Source organism: Neodiprion fabricii, chromosome 5 (genome assembly GCF_021155785.1).
Source record: "Neodiprion fabricii isolate iyNeoFabr1 chromosome 5, iyNeoFabr1.1, whole genome shotgun sequence".
In the NCBI taxonomy this organism is placed as follows: domain Eukaryota; kingdom Metazoa; phylum Arthropoda; class Insecta; order Hymenoptera; family Diprionidae; genus Neodiprion; species Neodiprion fabricii.
The window spans coordinates 30,670,884-30,696,113 of NC_060243.1; the positions used below are offsets into that span (position 1 = coordinate 30,670,884).

General features: G+C 41.9%; 2 protein-coding genes across 3 annotated transcripts; one reads left to right on the forward strand and one right to left on the reverse strand.

Annotated features, from left to right (window-relative positions):
• Nucleotides 1-1,408: 1,408 nt before the first annotated feature.
• LOC124183040 (neprilysin-1) lies at nucleotides 1,409-13,363 on the reverse strand. Its single transcript, XM_046571013.1, has 12 exons — nucleotides 11,786-13,363; nucleotides 10,259-10,484; nucleotides 8,431-8,469; nucleotides 7,298-7,543; nucleotides 6,639-6,847; nucleotides 5,924-6,103; nucleotides 5,623-5,834; nucleotides 5,325-5,541; nucleotides 5,073-5,255; nucleotides 4,834-4,996; nucleotides 4,418-4,734; nucleotides 1,409-3,680 (listed from the first exon to the last, which is right to left on the reverse strand). The coding sequence occupies exons 1-12, from the start codon at nucleotides 11,897-11,899 to the stop codon at nucleotides 3,408-3,410; spliced, it is 2,379 nt and encodes a 792-aa protein (XP_046426969.1). The 5' UTR covers nucleotides 11,900-13,363; the 3' UTR covers nucleotides 1,409-3,407.
• On the forward strand, nucleotides 7,511-25,064 carry LOC124183039 (activated Cdc42 kinase Ack). Of its 2 annotated transcripts, none has more exons than XM_046571012.1 (5): nucleotides 7,511-7,599; nucleotides 18,093-18,629; nucleotides 18,854-19,711; nucleotides 19,839-22,352; nucleotides 22,462-25,064. In XM_046571012.1, exons 2-5 carry the CDS (start codon nucleotides 18,115-18,117, stop codon nucleotides 22,559-22,561), a joined length of 3,987 nt encoding a protein of 1,328 aa, XP_046426968.1. In that variant the 5' UTR covers nucleotides 7,511-7,599; nucleotides 18,093-18,114; the 3' UTR covers nucleotides 22,562-25,064. The 2 variants fall into 2 exon arrangements, with proteins under 2 accessions (XP_046426968.1, XP_046426967.1); XM_046571011.1 differs by lacking the exon at nucleotides 7,511-7,599 and adding an exon at nucleotides 16,137-16,970.
• Nucleotides 25,065-25,230: the final 166 nt, after the last annotated feature.

The window sequence follows — 25,230 nt, forward strand, 5'->3', positions numbered from 1 at the left end:
TGAGAATTTATGAGAACGAACTTGTCGTTATTTCGATAAAATGAAAACGATTAACATGGTGAAAAGACGCAGACGATGTGAAGAGGAAATTTTATGAACGATTGAGAAGAAGTCGAAAGGAGCAGTGGTAAAGCACACTACAATATTGAATAATGTTATTATACTGAGAGAGATAGAGAAGGAGAGAGACATGAGAAAGCTGTTTCGAGAGGATTTAATTTATCTCTGTACGCATATGTGATAAGGTACCACGATTGCGATATAACGTCGTGTATAAAGAGGAAACACGGATGATGATATATAAGAAGGAAAGAAGGAAAGAAAGAAAGAAAAAAAGAAAGGAAAGAAGGAAGGAAGGAAGGAAGGAAGAAGAAGAAAAAGAAGAAGAAGAAGAAGAAATAGCGTGAGAGAGAGAGAGCGAGAGAGAGAGAGAGAGAGAGTGAGAATGAGAGAGAGAAAGAGAGAGAGTGTGGGAAAGCGAGTAGGAGAGTGCGCAATAGATATTGATGATACTACTGTATATATAGAGAAGTGCGGATTGAAATATATAGGGTATTGAAAGCTTTGTAAATTGGCTTTACTGATGTCCCATATTTTTAACAAGCTATTAAAATAATAATTATTTAATCATTCACCGAAGATCCATACGCAATACCACCACTACTGGCTTTAATCTCGCGTCACGTTTTTCGTTTCCAACCGGTCTAATAAGAACGAAAGAAAGAAAGAAGAAGAAGAAGAAGAAGAAGAAGAAGAAGAAGAAAAAAAAACCTGCCGTCTACGTACGTGCGCAAAGTGAAATAAACCGTCTAATCTAATCTCGACGATTGACATTCGTTTCCGTTGACCGAAATTAGGGCGAATACGATTATGTGAATTGAATGATCAGCTGGACGAAAAAAAAAAAAAAAAAAAAACAAATTGTACGTTCGAGATGATGACTTCGCGCAAGTTTCGGTTAGAATGAAAAGATGAATAAGGAGAAGAAACAAACCCTAATAACAACAACATCCACGTTATGTCCCACAATTTAGCTCCACCGTGTAACGTCACAGAAAATATAATTATTTCAACACAATTCGGTCACACACTTGCTGACAATGAGACTTACATACGTAAATATTCGAAAGCCAATTTCTGTCTCTGTACATTATAAACAGAGGTTGGCTTAAGCATTAGCCATGCCCGCTGCGCGTTCCATCAACGGCTGTAGATAAGACCCTATCGCTTTGACCAATATGACCCATTTAACGAAAAGGAGTACAATAAGCTGCTCTGACTGTATTATTACGATTAATATTATTATTTTTATTTTTTATTATCATTATCATTATCATTATTATTATTGTTGTTGTTATTATTATTATTATGCATGATACGTTATTATGATGATTTTTTATTTCGTGTATTTAAGTGACGTAGTTGACCAAGTTACTCTCCTCATGTTATATTATCATTATTATTATTAATTATTATTAATAACATTATTAATCTTAATTGTTAATAATTAATTAATTAATTAATTCTTATTGGACCGTGCAATATGTACAAATTTTTGACTAAATCACATTTTTATATGGATATTAATGTAGGTTGCAGCGTGCGGTGAAGATGTAGGTACACTACGCGTATACATACGTACACATAAGGTGAAACGAATCCTATTGTCTGTTGTATATTATTTTTATTTCCACCATGTTTTTTTTTTCCTTTTTTTTTTTTTATATTACACAAAACGCAAGATCAGCATGAACCATGCCATGTATGGATGATATGTTCCAATATTAGATTAAATCTTTCAACAAATACACATTGCCAACGGGCATTCTTCATATGCATATATCTCTCTGCGTATGCCGTATATGTATGTCATGTACATACATATTTTACACATCGCACAGGTTTATACGTATATTTTAAATTCCCACGTTCCCCAAAAAATAAAATCTCCTCGATCGAATCAAGCACAATGTACATCTGACAGGTAAGTATCTCTGCTGTAGGAAGATAAAATTCACCGCTTTGTGCAATCAGTGATTATATAACGTTTTAATCAATATTTTTTTTTTTTTTTTATGTTCCTTTTTTACGCAGGGTCCGAAAACCTGGTAAAAGACACGGAATGATATTGCCAAGGTTTCGTGAGACGGTTCAGTGTTTAGGGAACAAATTGTTGAAATATTGTCAGGATTTTTACGGATGTAGGCAAGTTGATTGTGAAAGATATCATGCGCTTGAACAATTCAATGCTACGAATTTTTTTACAGCCGTAAGTGCAGTTTTTGAATATACATTTATGTATATTAGTTTACAAGTTAGGCTTCATAAAAATATCCAATGAAATATATCATCGTTATCATATTACGTATCCTAGTACGTGAAATTAAATTTTATAAGGTAGACTTTATGCACTATGGGTACGGAACGTACGGCTACATATATTTACACATAAATATACAATGCGGGAATCGAATCAATTGTAAAAAAGTTACGATTCAATTATCCATATCCACGAAGTGTCGCGTAGTTCTTCGTTCTGTTCCAATTGCAGCAAGTAAGATAACCGTATGGAATATCGCAATAACGAATATGATTATACGAATACATAACTTGTAATTACAGGTGAAGAAAGAAATGGTGGACAATCCGTGTATAATGATTACAATCACTCGACTGAAACACAAGCAAAGTATAAAATTATATAGCTGAGATCATCAAATGATTATTTGGTGGCATTAGCATACATCATATCAATATAAGTACATAAATATTCGTAAATCTTTGCCGTAGTAAAAAAAAAAATCTGTCACGTTGAACAGCTTTTTTTCTTATTATACATTCGGCAATACGTTATATCTACCGATCTCTCCAGCCAGACCAATTTTAAGGAAAGAGTACTGGTTGTGAATCGAAATTCACCGAGTGATGATTGAAAAGTTGTATTATTAAATTGACAAAGAATGGCCGGTAACTTATGTGTAATTTTACAGATAGACGGTCTTCCTTTTTTTTTTTTATCACTGTCCCTCCATTATCGGACTAACGGAGCTTTCGAAGATCCATGTTATTTACACACGATCACCCAATTGACTAGTCCAAAAGAAAACCAGAGAAGATGAAAGTAATTCACAGTGACAAAAGACAATGAAACAATTACTTTGGACTAGACTTTGGGCGTCTGTTATTCAATACGTCACACTGGTCATTCTTCTCCAGATTTTGTTAAGGTATGTATATCTTTCATCCGCCCCTTCAGTGTGGAAATTTTTTTTTTTATCATTCGCCATTTCTCACCGTACAGAATCGGTTTTTTTTGTACGCTCCGCGATGCGAATTATAAGGATCAGCAGCGCGTCCACGTTTTTCAAAATACGTTTGCAACTCATTCCTGCAGTTTAGCGTCCCGCTCACCAGACGCTGCATTTGTGAGTCGGGTTCATCGGCGAGCCCGGTGAGCAGTTGAAGGCACGCGCAAAATCCTGGCTGTTAGAAAGTGGGCCCAAAACCCGCACCGGACCCGGCGAATGCACGCTGCTACGGATCTTTGTCAATGCGTCCTCCGGGCGCATCGAGCCGCACCAAATCTGGGCATAATTCAAAAAGAACAGCTGATCGTGCGTCAAATTCACACCTGGCAACAGCGGCTCCTCTCCGTGAATGGAAACCCACTTTTTGTAAGCCTGCAAAATGAATGTTCATTATTGTCAGAGAATGGATTGCAGAATGGAGAGATTAGTTTCGACGGTTGGGAAAAATATTTTCGAGCGTAAAGAAGTCGAGAATATTATACGTTAAACGTTCAAACTTTTTGAACAAATCTCATTTTATTACGTCATCAGTGATTGACTGTATTTTTGTGGCTAATTCGATTGCTTCTGATGCTGCAAATGGATCGAGTTATTGGATTGATCAGAAAACACATGTCTTACGGTAAATATTAAATGGAACTTTTCAACACTCGATTATTTGAAAAAGTAATTTTTGAATTTCGACCGGTTCGTCCACCAAGTCGGCTCCACGTAATTCAAAAATAATTCCCTCATTTTTCAGATTTCTATCTCAACTCTAGACCCGTAGCCTTACCCTACGTTTTGGTTCACCATATTGGATCTGCCAGTTTAAATGTTCAATTTCTGAGTTGAGATTACTAATCACCGATCAAAAAAAACTCCCCTTTACCAAATTTCATCTAAATCCGTTCGGTAGATTTCATCTGCCCCTAAAAGTGTTGATGATTAGTTTTTAATCATGTGACGCCGATTTAGACGGTGATCCGGTCGAAATTCAAAAATTACCTTTTCAAGGATCACCCTACGTTACATGTAACGTATATCGCCAAAAATGGATGAATCGATGGCCATATACGGTACACCAAGGTGTTCAAAATCGACATGTCTACCCTGCGAGAAATATTTACCCTAAAGGACTGCTTGAGACCACCGTTATCGGCGATGTTCTCGCCCTGAGTCATCCGGCCGTTTACGTAAAGGTCAATTTCCTGAAGTCTGTAGCGGGAATACTGGTCAACTATACACTGCGCGCGTTCGCGAAATGCCCTGATAGTGGCGTTGTTCCACCACTGCATCATGTTACCGTCCTTGTCGAACTGGCGCCCCTTGTCGTCGAAACCGTGGGTGATCTCGTGCCCGATGACGACACCGATACCGCCGTAATTTAGGGACTTGGGAAAGTGTTGCGAATAGAATAACGGCTGTAGTATACCCGCGGGAAATACTGTAACATCATACGCGTGCAAGTAAACACGCAATATTATTGATCATAATAATACCTCTAAGTGAATATATGTTATACACCTTTCATGTATCTACAAACCTATGTCGTTTTTGTTGGGGTTGTAGAAAGCGTTGACAACCGCCGGTTCGGTCGACCATTTGTCCTTGTCTACCGGCTGCCTCAACTTCTGTAGATTGTGGTACGCGTCGTACTTCAGAACCGCCAGTATGTTCTCAAGGAAACGATGGTCCGTGATGTTGAGCTGCAACGTTCGTAGAAGTATAATATAATCGGACTTGGACGATCAACGAACCGCACTTTGTACAACAAATTCTCACCATGACGTATTCCTTCGAAAGCTCAACCGAGTCCTTGAGGAACTCTGGATACCCGATACGCTCGTTCATCGAATCGGCCTTGCTCTTCGCCACGGCCCTCGTCTCGTCGTCCATCCAATGATTCTCAGCCAGAAGTTCGTTGAAGGCCTCTCTGATAGTGTGAATCATCTCCAGCGCGGTCTCCTGCAAAAGACGCGTGTTGTTTGCAAACTTTTACTATCCGAACTTCTATCCGACCATTCTCCATCCCACCTTGCTCTCGTGGTTGAAGTTGTCCCGGATGAATAGTGCGCCAACTGCCATACCCAGCTTCTTGTTTGTCCATTCAACGCACTGAGACCAGCGGTTCCGCTCGCTCAGGATTCCCAGGAGGATTTTACGAAACTCTACTCGCTTCTGTTGGTAGTCGTCGATCATGTGCGGCATTATCGACATGACCAGGCGCCAAAGGACATAGTTGTGGAGGGTCCTGAACGTAGGAAGTTACGCGTTAGAGAAAACAATTGTTAGACAAGGCTCTTGATCAACTGTTGATTCGACAACTGCAGACCTCTGGTCGGTGTTTTCAAGGATGCGGCCCATCTGGACGAAGTAGGGCATCGCGTACGTAACGACGGGCTCATCCTCCGTTATCGGAGCGGTCAGAAAGGCCGTTAGATAGACATGCCAGTTCAGCTGAGGGACTTCCTCTTGGAGCTGGCGGAGAGTCAGCTTTCGATAAATTGCGGAGGTATCGTGTCTGTCAGCTTCCGGAAGCGACGCCTGTGTGGACAGGAAATAACGTTACATATTATTCTTTTCTCTTCTCCTTGAAGGTTTCTTTACAAGCGAATCCCCATGCCGTTTCTTACGTTAGCAAGCTGCTTCTCGAGGACGATTACTTGGTCGAATTCTGCCGCCGCAGTCTCTGGATTCGCTCCGAGGAGGATTGCGACGTTCGTCATGTAACGGTGGTAGGCCTTCAGCTCAGCCTGGCTGCTGGCCTTCAAGTAATAGTCGCGGCTTGGAAGAGCCAGCTGCATCTGATCCAGCTGAAAGAATGCCTACACTGTCTACCCATTCCTGTGATATTTCATTCTAGACATGGGGACAACTCCAAGATGCACCTGCAGATCTCAGGGCTGAATAAATCCATTTGAAATATAAAGTTGAAAATATTTCTAAAGATTTCGTTCATCGGGAACATGCGACATAACGTTTTGGATTTCAGGTAAGCGATATTTAAAGTGAAACCATTTCAAATATTACCTAGGCCTGCAGGCACCTATCCAGAGACATTGATTCAGAGGTCAGAGTTCAGCCCAAAGTGCGACGGTCACTAGGTACTGCGGCTATTTTAATTCAAATTTATACCCAAATGATAATGCGTACAAGCAAATGTATCAAATCGCACAAGAGTCGTGATTCCCATTAATATCGATAAAGTGGCCTCGGCGCAACCGTAATTATTCTAGGTATCAGAAGTTAAAAATTGAACGTTTATATGAGAACTGGAGGAGTCTGCGAAGGGCGGCCGATCAGCTGAAACCTTAGGTCATCGACTAAGGTCTTACTTTGGTGGCGCACCTGGAGGATGTTCGCGGAGGAGTTCTTGTCGTCGGGTCCGACCCACTGCTCCAGAAGCACTCCCTCGTTGTACTCGCCACGAAGGCGGCCCAACAGGACCTCGACCGGATACGGCGGAGGGATCCAGGAGGCACCCTCGACTGCCGGCCACCCCCCGAGTCCCCGAAGGGTCGTCCTGAGCGGAGCATCACCGATCTCTCGTATTCGAGCTGGGGAAAGTCGTATAAAAAATGTTTACCTCACGCATTAAGAGTATGCTACAATCAGTCTTTACCGACCGAGTCGAATATCACTTATTTTCACTATCATCGAAGCCTACGAATCACTGATGTCAAAATACCGCAGTCGACGCTATTCTACATGCGATGCCGAAGAAAATCGTTAAAAAAAACTTGTTTCCTACCACGATGTGTATTCCTGCAATTAGTGGTTATTCGATTGCAGGAATATATTTCCCGGCATTAGTATTGTGTGAAAAAAACTTTGTTGCGATATTTTTATTCGGTACTGCATGTAGAATGGTGCTACTCAGAGCTTCTTTGCGTCAGTGATGCGTAAAGTGAAATTTTACTCAGTCGGTAAGGACTGACTGTACAGCATCTTCTTAAGGTATAATATTATATGAGAAATCGTTATAATTATCGATATATTTCACCCACGGATATCGACGCAGGACTTGTAGAACATTTTGGCCTTCAGGGTTGCGGCGTTGTCGTCCTCGTTCGGCGGCTCTTCGAGGACTCGTTTAAGGATGACCTGGAGTTGGTCAGCGAGCACTTCGAAGGTGCTTATCGAGCTGCGATCCTCGGGAATGACGTGAAGGCGATTCCAAGTGCCGCAGGCGTATTGGAAAAAGTCCACGCATGGCGCTGCGGTTTGATCCATCGCCGAGAGGAGGCTGGCGGCTGGGGAAAAACGAGGACGGTGCTTTGAGCTTCGGGGTGACAATTCATTTTGGCGGGTAATTTCTTAATTCAAACTCTCTCGCGCGGTTGCTCAATCTCGTTATTTAATAACAATTTACGAACGGTACGGGCGCTGCTCCCCGTAATTGCAACGGTGGAGGATGATATTAACGCCCTTGCGGATGGGCTCGGCTAATCTAATACGCCGTGCAGTAACGATGCGGCGAGTGGCAATAAGAGGCCCTGTTATTAAAGCTCGCGGAGATGCAATTATACGAGACGCGGCTCGCGATCTGTTCACAGAGATCTGTTCGAGGTTCGCAATCTTCAATCCTCATCTTCTTAATCTAATCTTAGAACGATATCAGCCACGACAGCCTTGAGCACCGAACCGAAAAATTCCTGAAATAAGACTTGGAGGTGAGGCCAATATCTTCCTCAAAGTCACGGATATATTCGTGTGGCCTCACGATTTATGATTCGAAATTTACGATCTACGCAATATAATTATCAGTGGCTGTCGGACGGTATAGAAAATTTATTAACGGTAGGATAAGAACGACACGACAGCATTATAAACGGCATAAACACGTAGTGGATGATTTATATGATCAATCGTTTTTACTTTAATCACACTAAACTACGAGAGTGAGATTTTAAACTGATTATTATTTTAAAATGCTATTAAGTTTCTGTAGTTGAAAAATCCCCCCCACCCCCAAAATGTCTTAATACACTTTAAGTATAATACTTATTTCTACTCAACGAGTTCATCGAGTTCTAAGCTTGAAACTCATATAACGTACAATGATAATAAGAAAATAAATTGCCTCTGTCGTACCTATGATGCTTGAATTTATGGATCGAGGGTATCAACTGTTGCTTACCTGTTCGCACGCACTCCTCGGTCATGCACACCTTGGGCACTGTGGATTAGAATGAATATTAATTTACACGCTGCATAAAAAGAGAACAGTGATATTTTACCGGCACCGCGGTGCACACGGATTACCTGAATTTTGATACATTCCCTTTAAAAGAGAAAAGAAGAAAAAAAAAAATTAACAAAAACCAATGTATTGATTTTCTTTGCATGTTACATCAACTTGAAATTTTGTACCGCTATAATCAGGGGGAGAATTTACTGGAATTTACTCGCTTCGCGAAGCTCATCGTTACGACAATGGCTAATTGTATCATGTAAAAGCGACAGGCGCGCTTGGAAACGACAGTTGTTACTCGTGGTTGGCATGTATGTATATTTCCGCAGGTAGAGGTACAGGTATAAGGTGTGTATATTTTCAGTTGTCCAACTCGTCACAAGTTTATCAAGGATAATTTATACCGCTCCACCCTTACACCCCGCAGCCACCGCTGCCCGGAAAATTAAGTAATTATTTAATTAAGTGCCCACGCCAAAGCAGAGGGAAGTGCGAAACAGGGAAAATTCGCTAGTTAGGCGGAGTAAATATTCGGTAGAAAAATTAATTAACTCCACTTGATCTTCAAACTCTTATAACAAACTTCCGAGCTCCGATAAAATGAAAAGCCTACAATCCACTCTAAGCCCTTTCAACTAATTCAAAAGTTTTTACTCAACTCGGTAATACCGTAGTTAAACCTTATTAGCTTGTTCATTTTATGCCCCGCTAAATTCGATCGATATTTTTCGTCCGTGTAAAATATTAATTTCGACTTTCGCCTACTGTCAAGGACTCCATTTTGAAAGTGAGAGTATTTTTCTTTCTTTTTTTAGCTCCGGAAAGTCTTATACCACATTGAAAGGAAATCTATAGTTCTGTAATTCTGGGGAAATGGCGGGCGGGGGCTCGAAACTGTACAGAATCTAGCTACCGTTGCCGGTTGCCCGAGTGGACGTATAACTTTCTGCCGAGTTGGGAATGAGAAAAGTTAGCCGAGAGTTGTACATGTACTCGAGAAAACTTGATTCAAAGTTTCCACCGGCCTGACGGCTAGATAGAAAAGAGAACGAGATACCGAGACATGTGCCTAACACTCTCTACCGCTAGGGGAAATGTAAATTCTACCAAGTTTCCTTTGTCTCTGTGGGAATATCGCGTCACGGCTGGGAAAAAACGCTCTGCTGTTTAGTTAAAAACTATCTAAGCTCGGTCCCTTTTCCTTCCGTCACTCTCCTTCGCTCCCTTCTCTACAATATCAAATCACGTCTAACATTGGGGAACTCGAGCAGAAATGGTACGGCTACAGAAGGCCGAAAAACAGGCAAAATAACTTCATTGGTTATAGTTACTAGAAAAATCTAGTTACATAAATTTTGACAGTAAACGCTTTGAATATTGTTCGAATTAGCAAAAAGGCTTGATATAAGTAACTACCAAGCGTCATTGTAATAGTTGTCAATACCCATATTTTCTGGTTATCGTTAAGTTAAATCTGTACTTTTAGTTTTTCCATATTTTTTCACTGAAATGAGACCTCGACATCAATTTATTCAAAAATGTACCAAGAAATACCAATGATCAAAGAGAATAGTGCAACAAATACCAGATTGTCTGGTTACAGCTGTAAATCCGGTTTTCATTTCTTACCCAGAACCATATTCTTCGTTCATAATAAAAAATGAAGATAGTTACGGACTGTGTAGTAACCGAAACTAGATTTCTCTGTGTGTGCTCACGTAACGCTCACTCAGGGTAATAAGTATGGCCTTTTTCCAAATTGTGCGAAGCTCACCTATTTCCTGATCGCATTCACGCGACGTATTCAGACCGAGGAGCAGAAGAGTGAGCAAGCAACTTGCGACGAGAGTGAAGGCCAACACACCGAGCAGTCGCTGCCTGTTCAAGGACACATGACTTCTTCCTCTTGGAACTCCACCGCCGCCAATCGAACCCTGAAGATTGCTTCCACCGTGATGAGTTATGCTGGCTGCTGCGACTCCTCGAGGGCCGATTGTCACCTGGATAAATTACGAGGTTGAAGGTTAGCAGCGTTAACGGAACGAGACATGAGAAAAATTTTCATTATTATACAATTTTAGAATTACTTTGGAGAAGTTGGCTTATCAAGTTATGACTATGTGTTGTTTACTATGCTTGACTAAAAATTTCAGGCAATCCTAATGGTGCCAAGGTACGGACAATGTTTCCTAAACATGCAACGTTACAGTAACGTTACTAAGTTCAACCTCACTGGAAATTAAAAACGCTAGGGACAAAGATCAAGGAACAAAATCGTTTCGTCTGACCGTGAACTGTAAGAAAAATTTTGGCGCGGACCTTCAAACGGCAGCTATATATAATTCGCTTATAAGACTATCTGCGATACTGAATTTCTGAATTCGCCAAGCCTACAAGTGTAGTTGGTTGCCCGATCATACCGAAATCACTTGGTCACTCGTAATTGCGATGCAAAGAAAATATATAATTGCTATTTAACGGTTCAAACTCAAGCCAATAGCGAAATCTGTGGTTAGAGATTGATTTTTGCTTTTGTATAACGTAGACCTCTGCAGCAAAATTGAGTGACGTCGTCGGACTTCTCGACGGTTCACCGAAAGAGAAATTTATAGTTTTGCTCATTATATCGTCCGTAACTATTTTCAGGTCATTACCATATTACTGAAAAATGCAGGATTGAGTACAAAATGAAAATAGGTTTTATCATTGTAACCAGAAAATTTAGTATGCGATACTATTCTTTTTCATTAATGTCACTCGAACTGTACTTTCTTGTAACTGTTGCATGGCAATTTGATGGTTCAACAATAAATTGATGTCAAGGTCTTATTTGACTGAAAAGAGTTAGTAAAATGGTAACGTCCAGATTTAGTTTTGCAATATCCGTAAAATTACACTAAACAGTTACTTGTAATATCAACGATATTTGAACTGTTATAATTGAAACTATACCCATTTTAGTAGAAATTTTCTATCAACTTCAGGAAATAAAATTTATCCGCAATGATTCGGAATCCAATAATGTCGAACTGGTCAAGATATTATTTTCAAAAATAGATAAATGGGCAACAAACAAAAACACAAGTTGTTGAAACAGTTCTAGGATCCAAAAATATGAATCCATTTTCTGGCCGAATTCCAAGAAAAAACAATTGTTTGCGCGTCTTTTTGTGTCTAAAAAAGCTCCCTGTCCTACATGCGTAAAACCCTCGATTCTACGCCGAGTCGACACTCTTAATTACGTGTTGTAACAGCTCTTCGGTCACGTGGATATTTTAGAGACGATTGGTCGTAATCCCACCTGAAGCGGTACACCGGAAGCCGGTCCCTGGTGTCCGACGGAAGCTGGAAGGAGCTCGCTGTCCTCGGGGACGACGTTGGTCCTGAGGTAGCCGTTGTTGCCGTCAGTCTTCATGTCGGCTCGCCGCGGCACGATTCTCGGAAGGCGCACTTCTGAACTAGGCGGGAAAGCGAGACTTTGGTCCGCGGATCCACGGGGCCGGTGGGGACGCAACGCCGTCGCAGCGCCCTCGGGTTTTCCCTACCACCTCGCCCTCGCCCTCTCACCCTCTCACCCTCTCACCCTCTCGCCCTCGCCCCGCCGATTCCGCGTTTCAGCTCCGAACCGCCGCCGCTGTACGCTTCGCTGGACCAGTTTATCTACGAGGGGCTAGTTGAGCGCGCTGCGTGCAACGGAGCGTTAGCACATCGCCTCTGATCACTCGGAAGCCCAGCTCTCCCGACTCTCGGCTGTCTCCGAAAATAACGAGGAGAACTCGCAAAGAAGCCGAAACGAAAACTACGCAGAAATTATAGAGGGAAAACGACTACTATTACCCACGGATAAATGCTTCGAGATAACGGTCACCTTAAAAAACCACGTTCGCCAAAACCTGATTGGTCAATTCGAACAACGATACACAGAATCCGTCGAGTCACGTATCCGTTGAAAACACCGAGCCAACAAAAGAAATTTTCAAATTTCCCGCCAATTACCACAGAGTACAGAATCACTGGTCGGTATGTAGATTGGGACCTCGCTGTAAATTTCTTTCTCAGTCAATGGCTCACGTGTTGCGGTATCACGATCACCTTCCGCTGCATGAGTGCGAGAAACTTCCGTCCTTTGCAAAGATGCGGTAAAACCGCACGGTTTAAATTCGGTATAAAAGCTTCGCGGAATAGCCTGCATTTCAGTAATCGTCGGGCAAACTCCATACGTGGCCTTGAAAATCCGATGGTTACGTGTTGCACCCGGCGGGGATCGGAGGTGGGGGCGACGGCGAGGGTTGGGGTGGGGGCGGGGGTGCGCGAAAGAAGTCGGAAGCCAAGGGACCGCCGGCTCAGCGCTCATGGAGGATCGGTCCCATCTTCGGGGGGGCGAAGGGCGGCCCCCCCGTTGCGTAGGACTCGATTTCTGGGTGAGGAGCCGGGGTATTCGGCGCGAGGGTTGAAGCAATGACGACGCGTAGAGCGGAGCCGCTAGCGACGGTCTCGGAGGGATTTCATGGACGTCAGGTGATCCCCGGTCCTCCTCGAGTCGATCCGCGGCTTCCTGGTTGCTGCACCTGCAGGTGCAGACGTCGAGGCGCGAGGCGATCGACGGCGATATACCGACGGCGGCGGGCGTCGGGACGGACTGATTCGAGACGACGAGACGCCGCGAAACGGTTTGTCGTATCGGACGGCTTGTTGCGCGTTCGACGTTCCGTGTCACGCGTGCCTCGCCTTGCCTCTCCGCGCCGCGCCGCGCCTTGCCGCACCTTCACGGTACGGCGCGATCCAGCCCCGAGGCTATTCGTCGGCCCCAGTAATCCAGTATCCTGCATCTAGGCTGACACTCCGCAGGTCGATAACACGCCTGCGCTCTGCCGGGACCCCCCGAGGATCGTCACCGACGAGTCTATCTATCACAGGCTGCGATGCAGATCGACGCACCTCGCCCTATCACTCACGACCAAATCCTCGAAAGGGGTTGATGCGTTGGGAATTTTTTAATGCTTCCAGTTCGACCCGAAGGATTAAAGCCCACTGCGTCTCTCACAATCAGGGTTGTACTACAGGCCTGCAGGGCGATGTCTGAAATTGTGTAATTTCAAATACCCCCACGTAACTTGACATAGATTTGAACATGCATCCTCTACTGTTCATTTGAAAAGGTAAAATCTGCGCTTTGAACTGTTTGTCAAATTTCTCTGTTGGAATGGGTACCCTCATTTTTCCTAAATTCCGTGGCTAATATTGCAGAATGATTCTCTTTGATTGTAATAAATTATGTTGAAATTGTCAGGTCTTCAATTAATTTTTAACTTACCGAGGTAAATGTTTTTACCGATCCATTAATCCTTTTACTCGGGTGAGCAGTGATTTGATGAGTGTCGTGATTGACTGGGTATTGCGCGTGAAGACCGAGCATGGCTGCACCTGTATAATCCTCTCTTTCAAGAGAAATAACAGCATTTTGAAAGATATTTTGCTAATGAACAGCACGTGATTACAGTGCTAGTAATATCTTCTAGATATCTGCTAGTAACAAGAATTGTCCAAACTGCAGTTTGATGTGGTTAAAACACTGTTCTTGAAATGCAATACTTGTTTACAATCGTCTGCACCAGCTGCACTACTATTTTTTATAATGTAGCCTAACAGCCCTTGTGAAAATGATTTCTAGAAATTTCTGAGAATTTTTAAGGAAAATCGGACCGAGCAAGTTTTTCGTTCAAAATTGTAAACATGCATAGTTGTTCGTAAATAAATGTGAATTTTCATAAAAATTCATTGTATTATCGAAAAAAATCTACAATATTCTTTAATTTTGTACAGGAAATTATAAATATCTAATATTTTCTATAAAAAAATATATTTACAATTTTGTACGAAAAAGTACAAAAATGACCGAAGTTGTAGAAATTTTCACTTATATATATAATATTTAATACAAATATTAATAAATTGCTCACTTTATTAGGCATATTACAACAGTGTACTCATGTCTATATTCTAAACCGCAAAATCATATTATTTTGGAGATGGTAAAGACTTGTGAGTGGAATCACGATATAAAACTTTTTCTCGCAATCAGTCAAAGACGCAGTAGTCTTGACCAATTGTACTTATTAGTTTAAAAATACACGAAGGTTAGTCCATATGTCTTTATTATTTTACATGGAAACGATACCTCAGTAAATACTTTTAGAAAAATGTCACGCAATATTAGGTAAAGGAAAAAATTGGAGCAAATAGTAGAATGAGGTACTGCGCGGTTTATATTCTGTACCACTTTTGCGTGTTTTTCGACTTTTAGGCCATCAATCGGTAAACAATATCTTTGGATCAATTTCAAATGAAAGAATTTTGAAATCCTAGGAGTTGGTATACTCTGACCAATCGCATCCGAAATTTTTTTAAGTATTATCGTTATGTGAGACTACTTTTTCCATCTTACATATATGATTTATTTCCAAATTTTCATTAAATTTTTTTCAGATTTATTCAGCGACAATCTTTAAAACTGGAATTGACTCCGAGTGATTGAAAAATAACACATAACAGTATCTGGTTTTGATAAGCCTGCACTTTTCTCGATGTTTAGAAAGATATGATATAGTCTTGTCAACCAGAAATTGAACTGGTGACATAGAGCGGCGTCAACTTTGTGTAGTTCTGAATATCAAGTAACAGAACAGTTGTATGTCCGTTTAATTGAATCGATAAACGTGTATTGGTGGGTGGTGTAAATGAACTCCACGAAGTAATATTAACTTCGTGATGAATTCATACAAAACTACTGTCGTCGGCTGAATGCATCGCTCATATTGAGCTGTCGTATATCGATTATTAAAAAACAATTGCTCTCTCATATTGCAAAAGAAGAATATTGAATCTGTCAAATCTTTTGTGAGCTATTTTCTGACAAAATACGAGTAGGTCAATCATGAATATCTGGAATAGTAAATACGTAGGCATCAACTATTATTCCTTGACCTTCTTTCTCAGAATCTAGATGACCTCCAATTATATTCGCTCCTGTGATCCATTCTGTTTATGTGCATACAGCAGTGACGTCGAGCATATTTCAAGTCTCAGATCTCACTTCTTTGGAACGTGTAAAATATTATGGTTTCTATATTATAGTTACTCAAACACTTCTTAAATCAATCTGATAGAATTCAAGTTCGCGTTACGATGTATACCTAAAAAAAAACTCATAGGAATGGTTAATTCGTATTTACACGAGATTTCAAAAAGAATTCTATTTCGGTTACAAAACGAATTCTCCTTTTCAAACCGATTTCATTCGAATCTCGATATAGGTATGAAGAATTTCGAATTGTCCAGTCATTTCTGTTTACCATCACGCAGGTATGAGGGAACGCATAACTAGAAATCCAATAATTTGAGTGTATTTCAATTCAAGTATCTATAATTATCTCTCAAAAAGTGATCCTTCCACTTACATTCTAATACCGTAGTCGATATCTATTTGAAAAGAAAGTAACGACGACAACGCCACAAAATCGTAGCGGTAACTTACGTAACTACCGATGCATCACAAATCGTAGTTACAAAAAACGCCGCAAAGTGGCACTACTAATCGAACTATGAGGTGGCGCTAACTTGGCGATGGTTTGACAACCTGCTTCAATGTTAGGTTAGTCTGACTTCGCTGCTCCTCGGAGCAGAGAGTCCATCTGTGACAACTGTGCGTGAAGGTAATCTAGCCCATTGACGCATGTATACACGTATGTGTGTGCGTACGTACGTACTACACTGTATCTCACGATACTATAGCGATAGTCACATGTCCGGTTGACCCTAACGCACATTTGAATCAATGGAGTGATAAAAAAGTTTCCTTTGTGTGCTGATAACGGCCGGTCATTCGACTACATGTATAATAAAGTCCGCGTGCGTGTGTCGTCGAGAGGTTGGATGTGAAATAGTTGGGGTTGAGACGTCGGTGCCAGTTACGCGTAGCTGCGTGCTTCTTGTGTAGAGCTAGAAACGATAAATGGCAACGGCATCGTGGGTGCTCGGTGGCTCTCGGAGTGATCAAAGAGCCGAGTGCAAGCAGCGCTCGGTTTTGTCGCGTTTTGGCCGTTCATGCTGCACTTGAGGAGACGAACTTCGTCTGCGGAAAAATCGGTGCGGTGAAAGTAGCTCGAACGGTTGCTACGTTATACGCTACGCTCGTAACTCATAGACGCGCCACACATTACACGTAAAAACAACTTCCTCCGCGTCGATGGCGAAATTCGCTAATCGCAAGATTGTGCGCTAATTATGGACCTCTCGGTATCTGGATCGACGCTCCGAGGATGAACAACCTGTCGTTGTTCGACACCCCGGAATACCGCTGCCAATTTTATTACCCTCGAGGAAACGCAGGGCCGCCAAAAAGTCCCTACCCTGGCTGCTGCTAGCATGCCTCTTGACACTCGACCTCCGCACGCGCGACTCTACACCTCACGAATTCATTGCTATAGGTGAGTGGGTATCGTATGACCACTGATCGTTATGCATTACTTGTTACATGTCTTGCGATTAAAGAGGTGTTGCCTGTTCATCGAGCTGTTTACACGCAAACGTCACTCTCGTCGTTCAACTGTTGCGACGGCGTTGTGCAGTCGTAAACATTCCCTCGTATGTACGCAATCGCATGCATAGGTATATGTCGCGTGGTTGTGCGTTATACATGCTTTAACGTCTTAATTATACAATACGTTTTTTCATGTTATACTTTTCCATCCCCGCACATTCCTCGGCTTCATTCGAAATTAGTCAGATTCCTCCGTATTATTATTACATGGACTTTTCCATCTTTTTTGCTACAGATTGAACGGACTTTCCGTATGATTCGATGAAAAATTTGTCCCGCGGTAAGTGGTTTAGCCAACCACGCACACTCATCGTCTCAACGTACGTGTGAATTTAAAGTTAGATTGAACATTGTGACATGTCGTTGACATGCCTTGTGAAATACACGTAAATATTGTTTGAATACCTACTGTTACAAGACAAGGTCAGCATTTCGTATTCGGTTTTTCGCGAGTGCTCTTTCAAATTGAAATAATACCGTGAGAAATCTCGTCAAAGAAACAGAACTTTTGATTGCGAAACAGAGCTATTCCATCTTCTTTTGTTCAAAAGCCTTTGCTAACTAACCATTTAACCATTAGTTTCTCATTTTCCTGAACAGGATTGATATTTCATCATCTGCGGTAAGGGGCGGAGAACATTTAGTCACCGATATTCGGAGAATTTTAAAATCAAATCAACATGGCTACCGTTACTCGCGTGCAAACAAATTTCAACTGTATGCAACTCCGTTGCCTTTCCTCCTCAGTTACCCAGCGCTATCTCACGCCCTAGAAAATAACGGCAAGAATAGTTTAGCTGTGATTTCACCTTTGCACAAAAGCTGAAACATTTAGAATTCAGCTTGTGAAATCTACTCGCACGTGTGTGTCACTTGGTCGATAATGCAGTTTGTAAAACAACTAGACCTTTAATCTTTATTGCTGCGCTACAATAAGGAAAAATTTAACTACACAAAATCGTACATGTCTAAACGCACAATTCTGTAATATAATTTCGTCATGCTCTAGATGCGTTACCTAAATATAAACAATGGCTGACGAAGAAGGAACTGAGTGGCTCCACGAACTGTTGCACGACGTTCAGCTGACGCAATTTTTCACTCGGATCAGAGACGATCTTCAGGTGACTCGACTGCACCACTTTGACTATGTGCAGCCGGAAGATCTGGAGAAAATTGGATTGGGTAAGCCAGGGATAAGACGATTAATGGACGCAGTGAAGAAGCGTCGAGCAAATCAATGGAAGAAAAGCTTGATAACGAAGATAAAAAGCACAAAAAGTAGTAAACGAACATCACAGACGCTGGACAGTCCCGCAACGTTAACTTGCCTCATTCAAGAGAAGGACGTTACTCTTTCTATAAAATTAGGCGACGGAAGTTTCGGTGTTGTCAGACGAGGAGAATGGACCTCTCCCAATGGCAGAACTCTTCCTGTCGCAGTCAAGGTTCTCAAAGCTGATGCACTCACCCAACCCAGTGTTTTTGAGGACTTTGTCTCTGAGGTTCAAGCCATGCATACTCTGGATCATCACAATTTGATCAGGTATAGTTTGCAGCATGTTTAAGAGAAAATTGATTTTCTCAGTCATCTAACTCTCGCAAATATTCTGAAGACCCACGGAGTTATGGAATTTGTTTGAGAATATTATCACGGGTAAAGCTGCAGCAAGTTGCTTGAAAGGAGATGTTTTGTTAAGACTGAATAGAACAGAATATAATATCATGAACATTTGATATCCTTATCTTCTTCTACTTCCTCTTCTTCAGATTGTATGGAGTTGTTTTATCCCAGCCAATGATGATGGTGACGGAGCTGGCAGCGCTCGGAGCCCTTTTGGACTATCTGCGCAAGCAGTGTGGCCATATGTCTGTCCTCACTCTTTGCAACTACGCGTTGCAGGTGGCAACAGGAATGGCCTATTTGGAGACTAAGCGATTCCTCCACCGTGATCTGGCCTGCCGAAATGTGCTCTTGAGCTCCGTTGACAAAGTTAAAATCGGCGATTTTGGCCTTATGAGAGCTCTGCCTCAGCAGGAGGATTGTTACGTCATGACAGAGCATAAAAAGGTCCCATTTCCATGGTGTGCGCCAGAGTCTCTGAAGGCGAGACAATTCAGTCATGCGTCGGATGTCTGGATGTTTGGCGTTACTTTGTGGGAGATGCTGACTTTCGGCGAGGAACCATGGATTGGATTAAACGGTTCGGAAATCCTCAGGAAGATCGACAGGGAAGGAGAAAGGTTGCACGAACCGGACGCTTGTCCGCCCCCCATGTTCCAGCTAATGCTACGCTGCTGGGCCAGAGATCCCGCGGAGAGACCGACTTTTTCCACTCTGAAAGAGGCCCTGACCGGAATGGTACCTTCAGTCATGAAAGCCCTGAGCCGCTTTGAGGACACCGAGAAAATGACCATCGAACAAGGCGATCAGATTGTCATAATCGACGGAAGGCCAGAGAATTATTGGTGGAAAGGACAGAACCAACGCACCTTCCAAGTCGCCCTCTTCCCACGCTGCCTCGTCGATCCGATGAGACGGAAACAAGCCGAAGACATCAGCAAACCGCTTGAAAATTCGTTCATTCATACCGGCCACGGTGCGCCGTTTGGAAAATCGTGGGGCAGGTAAGAGATTTGATATTATTTTGATTTGTTCATTCAGTGAGTAATCTTGTCACTGAGATTGTTCGTTATGGAAATAATAAGAAAAACAATGAGAAAACAAACATTCTTTTTCCATTTTCCACCCCAGTCCCGTCTTCATCGACGACGTCTACTTAAGGAATCCTATGGAGCCACCTGACATTATAGATGTAACGGGTGTTGAGAGTCAGACAAAAAAAAGATTTCAGTACGGAACACCGAGATCTAGAAAACAATTCAACTATACCAAACTGCAAAATGACTTGAGATCCAGTCCAGCGAAAAATAGCGGCATGGTTGTTACCGGTGTTAATCAAGAGGCACGACTGATCGATCTGACACCGGAAGAACTGGCCAATGCGAGCGGCACAGTACAGCCTGATACAACGTGTAGAAGAGTTGTCAATATACTAGACGAACCTATAATCGATGCAACGGCTCAGCAATCGCAAGAATACTGGCAAAGCGATGACCCCAGAACTTATGCTAATTTTCCTGGCGGCGTAGAGGCCACTCAACCTGATCCGTTTGACACGTCACTTGTGTTCATGAATCCGCCACACTCTCGATACTACAGCCACGTTACTCCAGATTTGGCAAATCATTCTGTAGTAAAAACACAGCAAACCTACGGGAATGTTCAGAATGACGAGGACACTGCCGGAGCAAGCCAATTCAAAAACGAAGCGAAATCCGCTGGCATGGGAATAGAACAATATTCCTTGAGTTTGAACAAGGACATCAGAAGCGGAAATACCAATTTAAATGTGAACGTAGACTCGGCCGAGAACGGCGACGGCGCCAACGGTGATTATTACAGCGAAATCGATAAGCTCAGCCCCACACCATCAAGTCTCTCCAGCTGGCCCGAGGATCTACGAGGCGCCACGAGTCAAACCTACGCAAATGTGGCCGAACGTAGTCTCAGCGTCGCTGTTCCACCTCCCCCAACACCACCGTCTCTCGGTCCTTATGAAGCTCCGCCGAAGCCAAAATCGAATCACGATCTTGCCCAGAGTTTGAACGAGTTAAGCATAGATGCGAGAGGTCAATCATCTCCCAAAAAATTGGACCCGGCGTTTTTAGTTGAGCTTGAAAAACACTTGGGCGAAAAAGAGGCCTGCAAAAATACTAATTCTAGTCACGCGGTTAACACGTCCATCGCGCAATACGCTTCTCTGAACAAACTCAAGGAAGAGAATTCCGCTATTCCTCTTCTCCAGCCCCCACCGGCGTCCGCGAAACCAAGGTCTCCCCAAAGCGAGCAGCGCATTGCCGCGGCCAACTTGCCTACCAAAGTTCAAAATTCGTGGCAACTAAAGAGCACCAATGTTCAGAGGCCTAGGAGCCAACTGGGTCATCATTCCCAGATGGTCGAGGCAACAACGGACGCTATTGTTGGACAGATTTGGCACCAGACTCATTCCCAGCAATTTCAACAGCCAAATTTTACCCAGTCTCAGTCACAATTGGCGCAAGGCACTTCGCAGGCTGGTTCGAATCTGCTTCAGGTGGTTCCGGTGGCCGGTGGATTCAATCACGGGCGAATGAGTAACCTCGAAAACGCGCATTCTGTCCAACCGACTCATTCAAACTCCAATCAAAGCAATCCGCAACAGCAGAATCTGCTCACTTCCAATCATCACAACTACTTCCAGCAGCAAAACGTTAACTTGCAACTGTCCAGTCAGAACGCCGAACAGCACAACGTTAGCCAAGCACAGAATGACCTACATTCCAATATGCAGAGCGCCGCGATCAGGTCCTCAACTTTGCCACGGCCGGCGGCAACGGCTTCGGGAGCCATACTATCCGAACAGGTCTACGCCGAGCTGAAACAAACTGTCCCCAATCTCGATCAGCTCTCACAGAGCGAGTTCAACACTCTGTACAACAAAACGGTACAGCAGAACATATTGAGGAATTATCACAACAGCAACCAGACGTCGTCGAGCGGTACCACCAGCCAAGCGACGAGCTCAAATCACGACAGTGCACATGTTCAAGGACACGCCGCTGCTGCTGGTTCTGCACAGCCTGGTTATCGCTATAACCAGACGCTGCCGCGGGTTTATCCCGCCCAGGATCATCCCTGCGATTTTAGTCTCAGTTTGAAACAGCCTATCAGCTACAATCCGCCACCAGCTTACTCCGCCACAACGTGGAACAGCCCTATGAAACCACTGCAGAACGGATACCCGCAGTATTCGCCAGGCAGGCACAACTCAAATGTGGTCGGCAATCAGACCGGAAGTCCGAATCTCATGCAGTTTACACCGACGAGAATCTCTCAGGCGGGGCCGACGATGCCCTCGCAGCAACTGTCGACGGCGCGAACTTTGCTGCCTCAGCTAAACGAGACTGTCATCAATACTCAGCTCGCACCTTCCGTTTCGGCTTATCCATCAGGAATCAGCCCACCGCTAACAGGCGCTTCCCAACAGCTCGTCATGTCCTTGAACGACGAATTTAGGGCCAGTAAAATCATGAAAGTACAAAAGGAAACTGGGGACGTCGCCCAGACGGAAGTTCTTGCCGCTTTACAAGCCACCGGATGGGACACGAATCAAGCTGCTAAACAAATCATCAAAGATCGACAAGCCAAGATCGAATCTCTTGTTAGGTACGTACAATATATTTAGTTGCTAATAGGAATAATTATACAGATAAACTACTTAAGAATTGAATCCTTTTCAACTTCACCCACTAGGTAACAATTTTTCTGTTTTCAGACTGGGTCTAGCTGACAGACCGCAGTGCGAAGGAGCATTAAAACAGACTGAGTACGATGTGGAATTGGCAGCATCTCTTCTTTTGGACCGCGTTAGATGAAACTGAATTATCAAACAGCCAAGATACATCTCGAAAGCACGGAAATACCTTGTCAATTGCTGTTTTACTTTGTTTTTGTTTAGTTTCTCTTTGTCTTGTGTTTCCTTAACTCCGTAGACAATAGGATCGACAATTGTACCAGTACCTATCGGAATTGTCGCGAAAAATCCTCTATCGTGACACATACCAAATGACATGGAGATACAGTTACATTAGAGAGAACTCCAGTAAAATAAGTAGAAAAAATTCGAGTAAATAGCCAAGTTTTAACTTTTAAGTAATCTAGGTCATAAAATTACCTTTATTAAGGGGTACTCACGGAATCGTAAACACGCATCTTAGTGCTCTAACAGATTAACGTTTTCAAACTTCCTATCTTACTGAAATAAAAGGGTGTATTCGCAGTTTGAAAATGGATACTCTGCAGAAAATGTGTCTTCGAAGTTAGATTAATTACAAACAGTGAAGTTCGGAGCAGAGAGATTTTTTTTTAATAATTAGAGACTACAATTTCCAATGTCTTGACTTGACTACAATCAAGCTTCAAATGATTGAATTTTTTTTTTATGATACTCCCATAAAGAAATCCCGGTAAAAACCTTGGTTATTCGAAGATATACTTTCAAAGTGTACCAGTTTCAAATCGCTGTTTCAGTGGTGAGTCAAGGGATAAAAAGAGAAACTCATCCCTGCAATTGTACCAGGACTGAGATTTTACCTGCGTGTACCCAGAAAAGAACTTTATTTCAATAATTCACTATTACATATATCTTCGATATATTCAAAGACCATATTTCATTATTTATGTATTCTATTCTTACTACCCAAGCATAAATTTTTTCACTCGTAAATACTCTCACTCGTCATCCAAATGTCGATCAAACGCATATATATATATATACACATATATTCCCCTATTTTAATCTCTCTCTCTGATTGCTATTGAGAATGTATTATATCCATTATTAGTAGGTCACATTGATGTATCTGTAAGAATGCGCAGCAGACACGCTGAAATCTGCATTATTGTGACTCGGAAAATGTGTGAATATGAAAACCATAGTGGATTTATTTTAGTGACTTTATACAGGAGCATCGTGTGAAATGGTTCAGTCTAGTTTAAATATTTAGCTTAGTCTAGTTTAGTTTAGTAACGAGCGTGACGAACACAGCACTCAAAATTCTTACTGTGATAAGTATTATTATACATACTACTATTACTATGTTACTACCATTGTGCAGTATAAGTATACTATTGGTCGATGATAACTAAATCTTATAATTATATGTATTTCGCAAAATGATTTGATCTACGTAATTTATAGTCGGTGAGGCGAACCAATAGTTTTGCTTTGCTTTAATACTAAATGTGCGGAATGATAGATCTACCATCGAATACTCTGTCGTAGAATTTAGTATTACTCAAAGCCTAAATCATTACTTACGATCATTTGTAATGACCACGAATTTAATGTTACAAGCAGGGCTTATGGTGAGTTTGCGCAATTTTTTCAGTTCTACAAAAAATTCATTTTCTCGTGTTTAAAATTACGTGACTGGCTACTCGTTCTGTCCGAGACTTTTTTTTGCTCATCGTCAGGTCTTTAGTCTGATTAAAAAAATCTAAGCCAAATATACGTGAAAAGCTAAAATTAAACGAAAATTTCTTTTAATAACAAACATTCAAATTTACTCATCTGCTCAACTACCGGAAAAAAGACACGTGCAGGAAATGAAACCTTTCCAACTTTCACATGACGCTTTTAGTCTTATCATCAGTAGATACGTGTATTGAAACTGAATAGGAAATAGAGGTAAGATTTTATTTGGCATGACGGGCTCGTGTTCGCGTTATTTTTCACTTTCTTCGTATATCATAAAACACTGTTTTAACACAGCAGAATCCGGAAACAGATTATTTTTCAAAGTTTTTTGCTAAGGGAAACAGAAGTTAATTGCATGTTAATATTCACTTAAGACATATTATGTATTATTTGATCAATTAGTATCCACGACCGAATATCTAAACTTGGAATAAATATTCTGGGTTTTAGTTTTTTGTTCTTTTTCTTCTTCAAAATCACCAACGCATATACACCAGCGAAATTGTAAATGTATATTTAGCGCGAACCTAAATATTGCATAATCTTATCCCATTTGTACATGTCATTTTCTTTGTATGATCCTTCCTAATAGTTGAATTATTCTTCACCCTCGTAATTATACTTATCATTTATCCCATAGAACAGCCAAATTTAAATACAACAAAGTCGAACGTCCACATGACATACAGTGAATTATTTAGTTATTACATAATACGTATATTAAAGTATATGCATAATAGGTATATCTAAGACTGCTGCGGAATTATAGAAATCAAGAAATTGGTTTATACCTATAATACGCGAGACGCTGTAAAGATATTTGAAAATCAGTCGAAAGAAAAAAAACAATACTGTACATCGCATTATTATATTCCCATTAAAAAATTATTTGTTCTTAATTTCCCGTATCTCTTTGTTCCTATAATATTATTATATTTTCTTAATTTTAAATCGATGCGTATTCGTAGGCGCAGTAGTTTGTCAGTACGACTTTGCACGAGTGGCAAACGACGAAGGTGAAAACTACACGCGGTGTTGTTCGTTTTCACTCGAGCCGCCGATTCG

What these genes read in the sequence shown, in the direction of transcription:
- LOC124183040 (XM_046571013.1), bottom strand. Translation starts at nt 11,899, where the DNA reads ATGAAGACTGACGGCAACAACGGCTACCTCAGGACCAACGTCGTCCCC. An exon ending in CCTCCGCGAACATCCTCCAG is followed by an intron (nt 6,104 to 6,638) that starts GTGCGCCACCAA and finishes GCATTCTTTCAG; the next exon opens with CTGGATCAGATGCAGCTGGC. An exon ending in CTTGAAAACACCGACCAGAG is followed by an intron (nt 5,542 to 5,622) that starts GTCTGCAGTTGT and finishes TCCTACGTTCAG; the next exon opens with GACCCTCCACAACTATGTCC.
- LOC124183039 (XM_046571012.1), top strand. Translation starts at nt 18,115, where the DNA reads ATGGCTGACGAAGAAGGAACTGAGTGGCTCCACGAACTGTTGCACGAC. An exon ending in GATCATCACAATTTGATCAG is followed by an intron (nt 18,630 to 18,853) that starts GTATAGTTTGCA and finishes CCTCTTCTTCAG; the next exon opens with ATTGTATGGAGTTGTTTTAT. An exon ending in AAGATCGAATCTCTTGTTAG is followed by an intron (nt 22,353 to 22,461) that starts GTACGTACAATA and finishes TTCTGTTTTCAG; the next exon opens with ACTGGGTCTAGCTGACAGAC.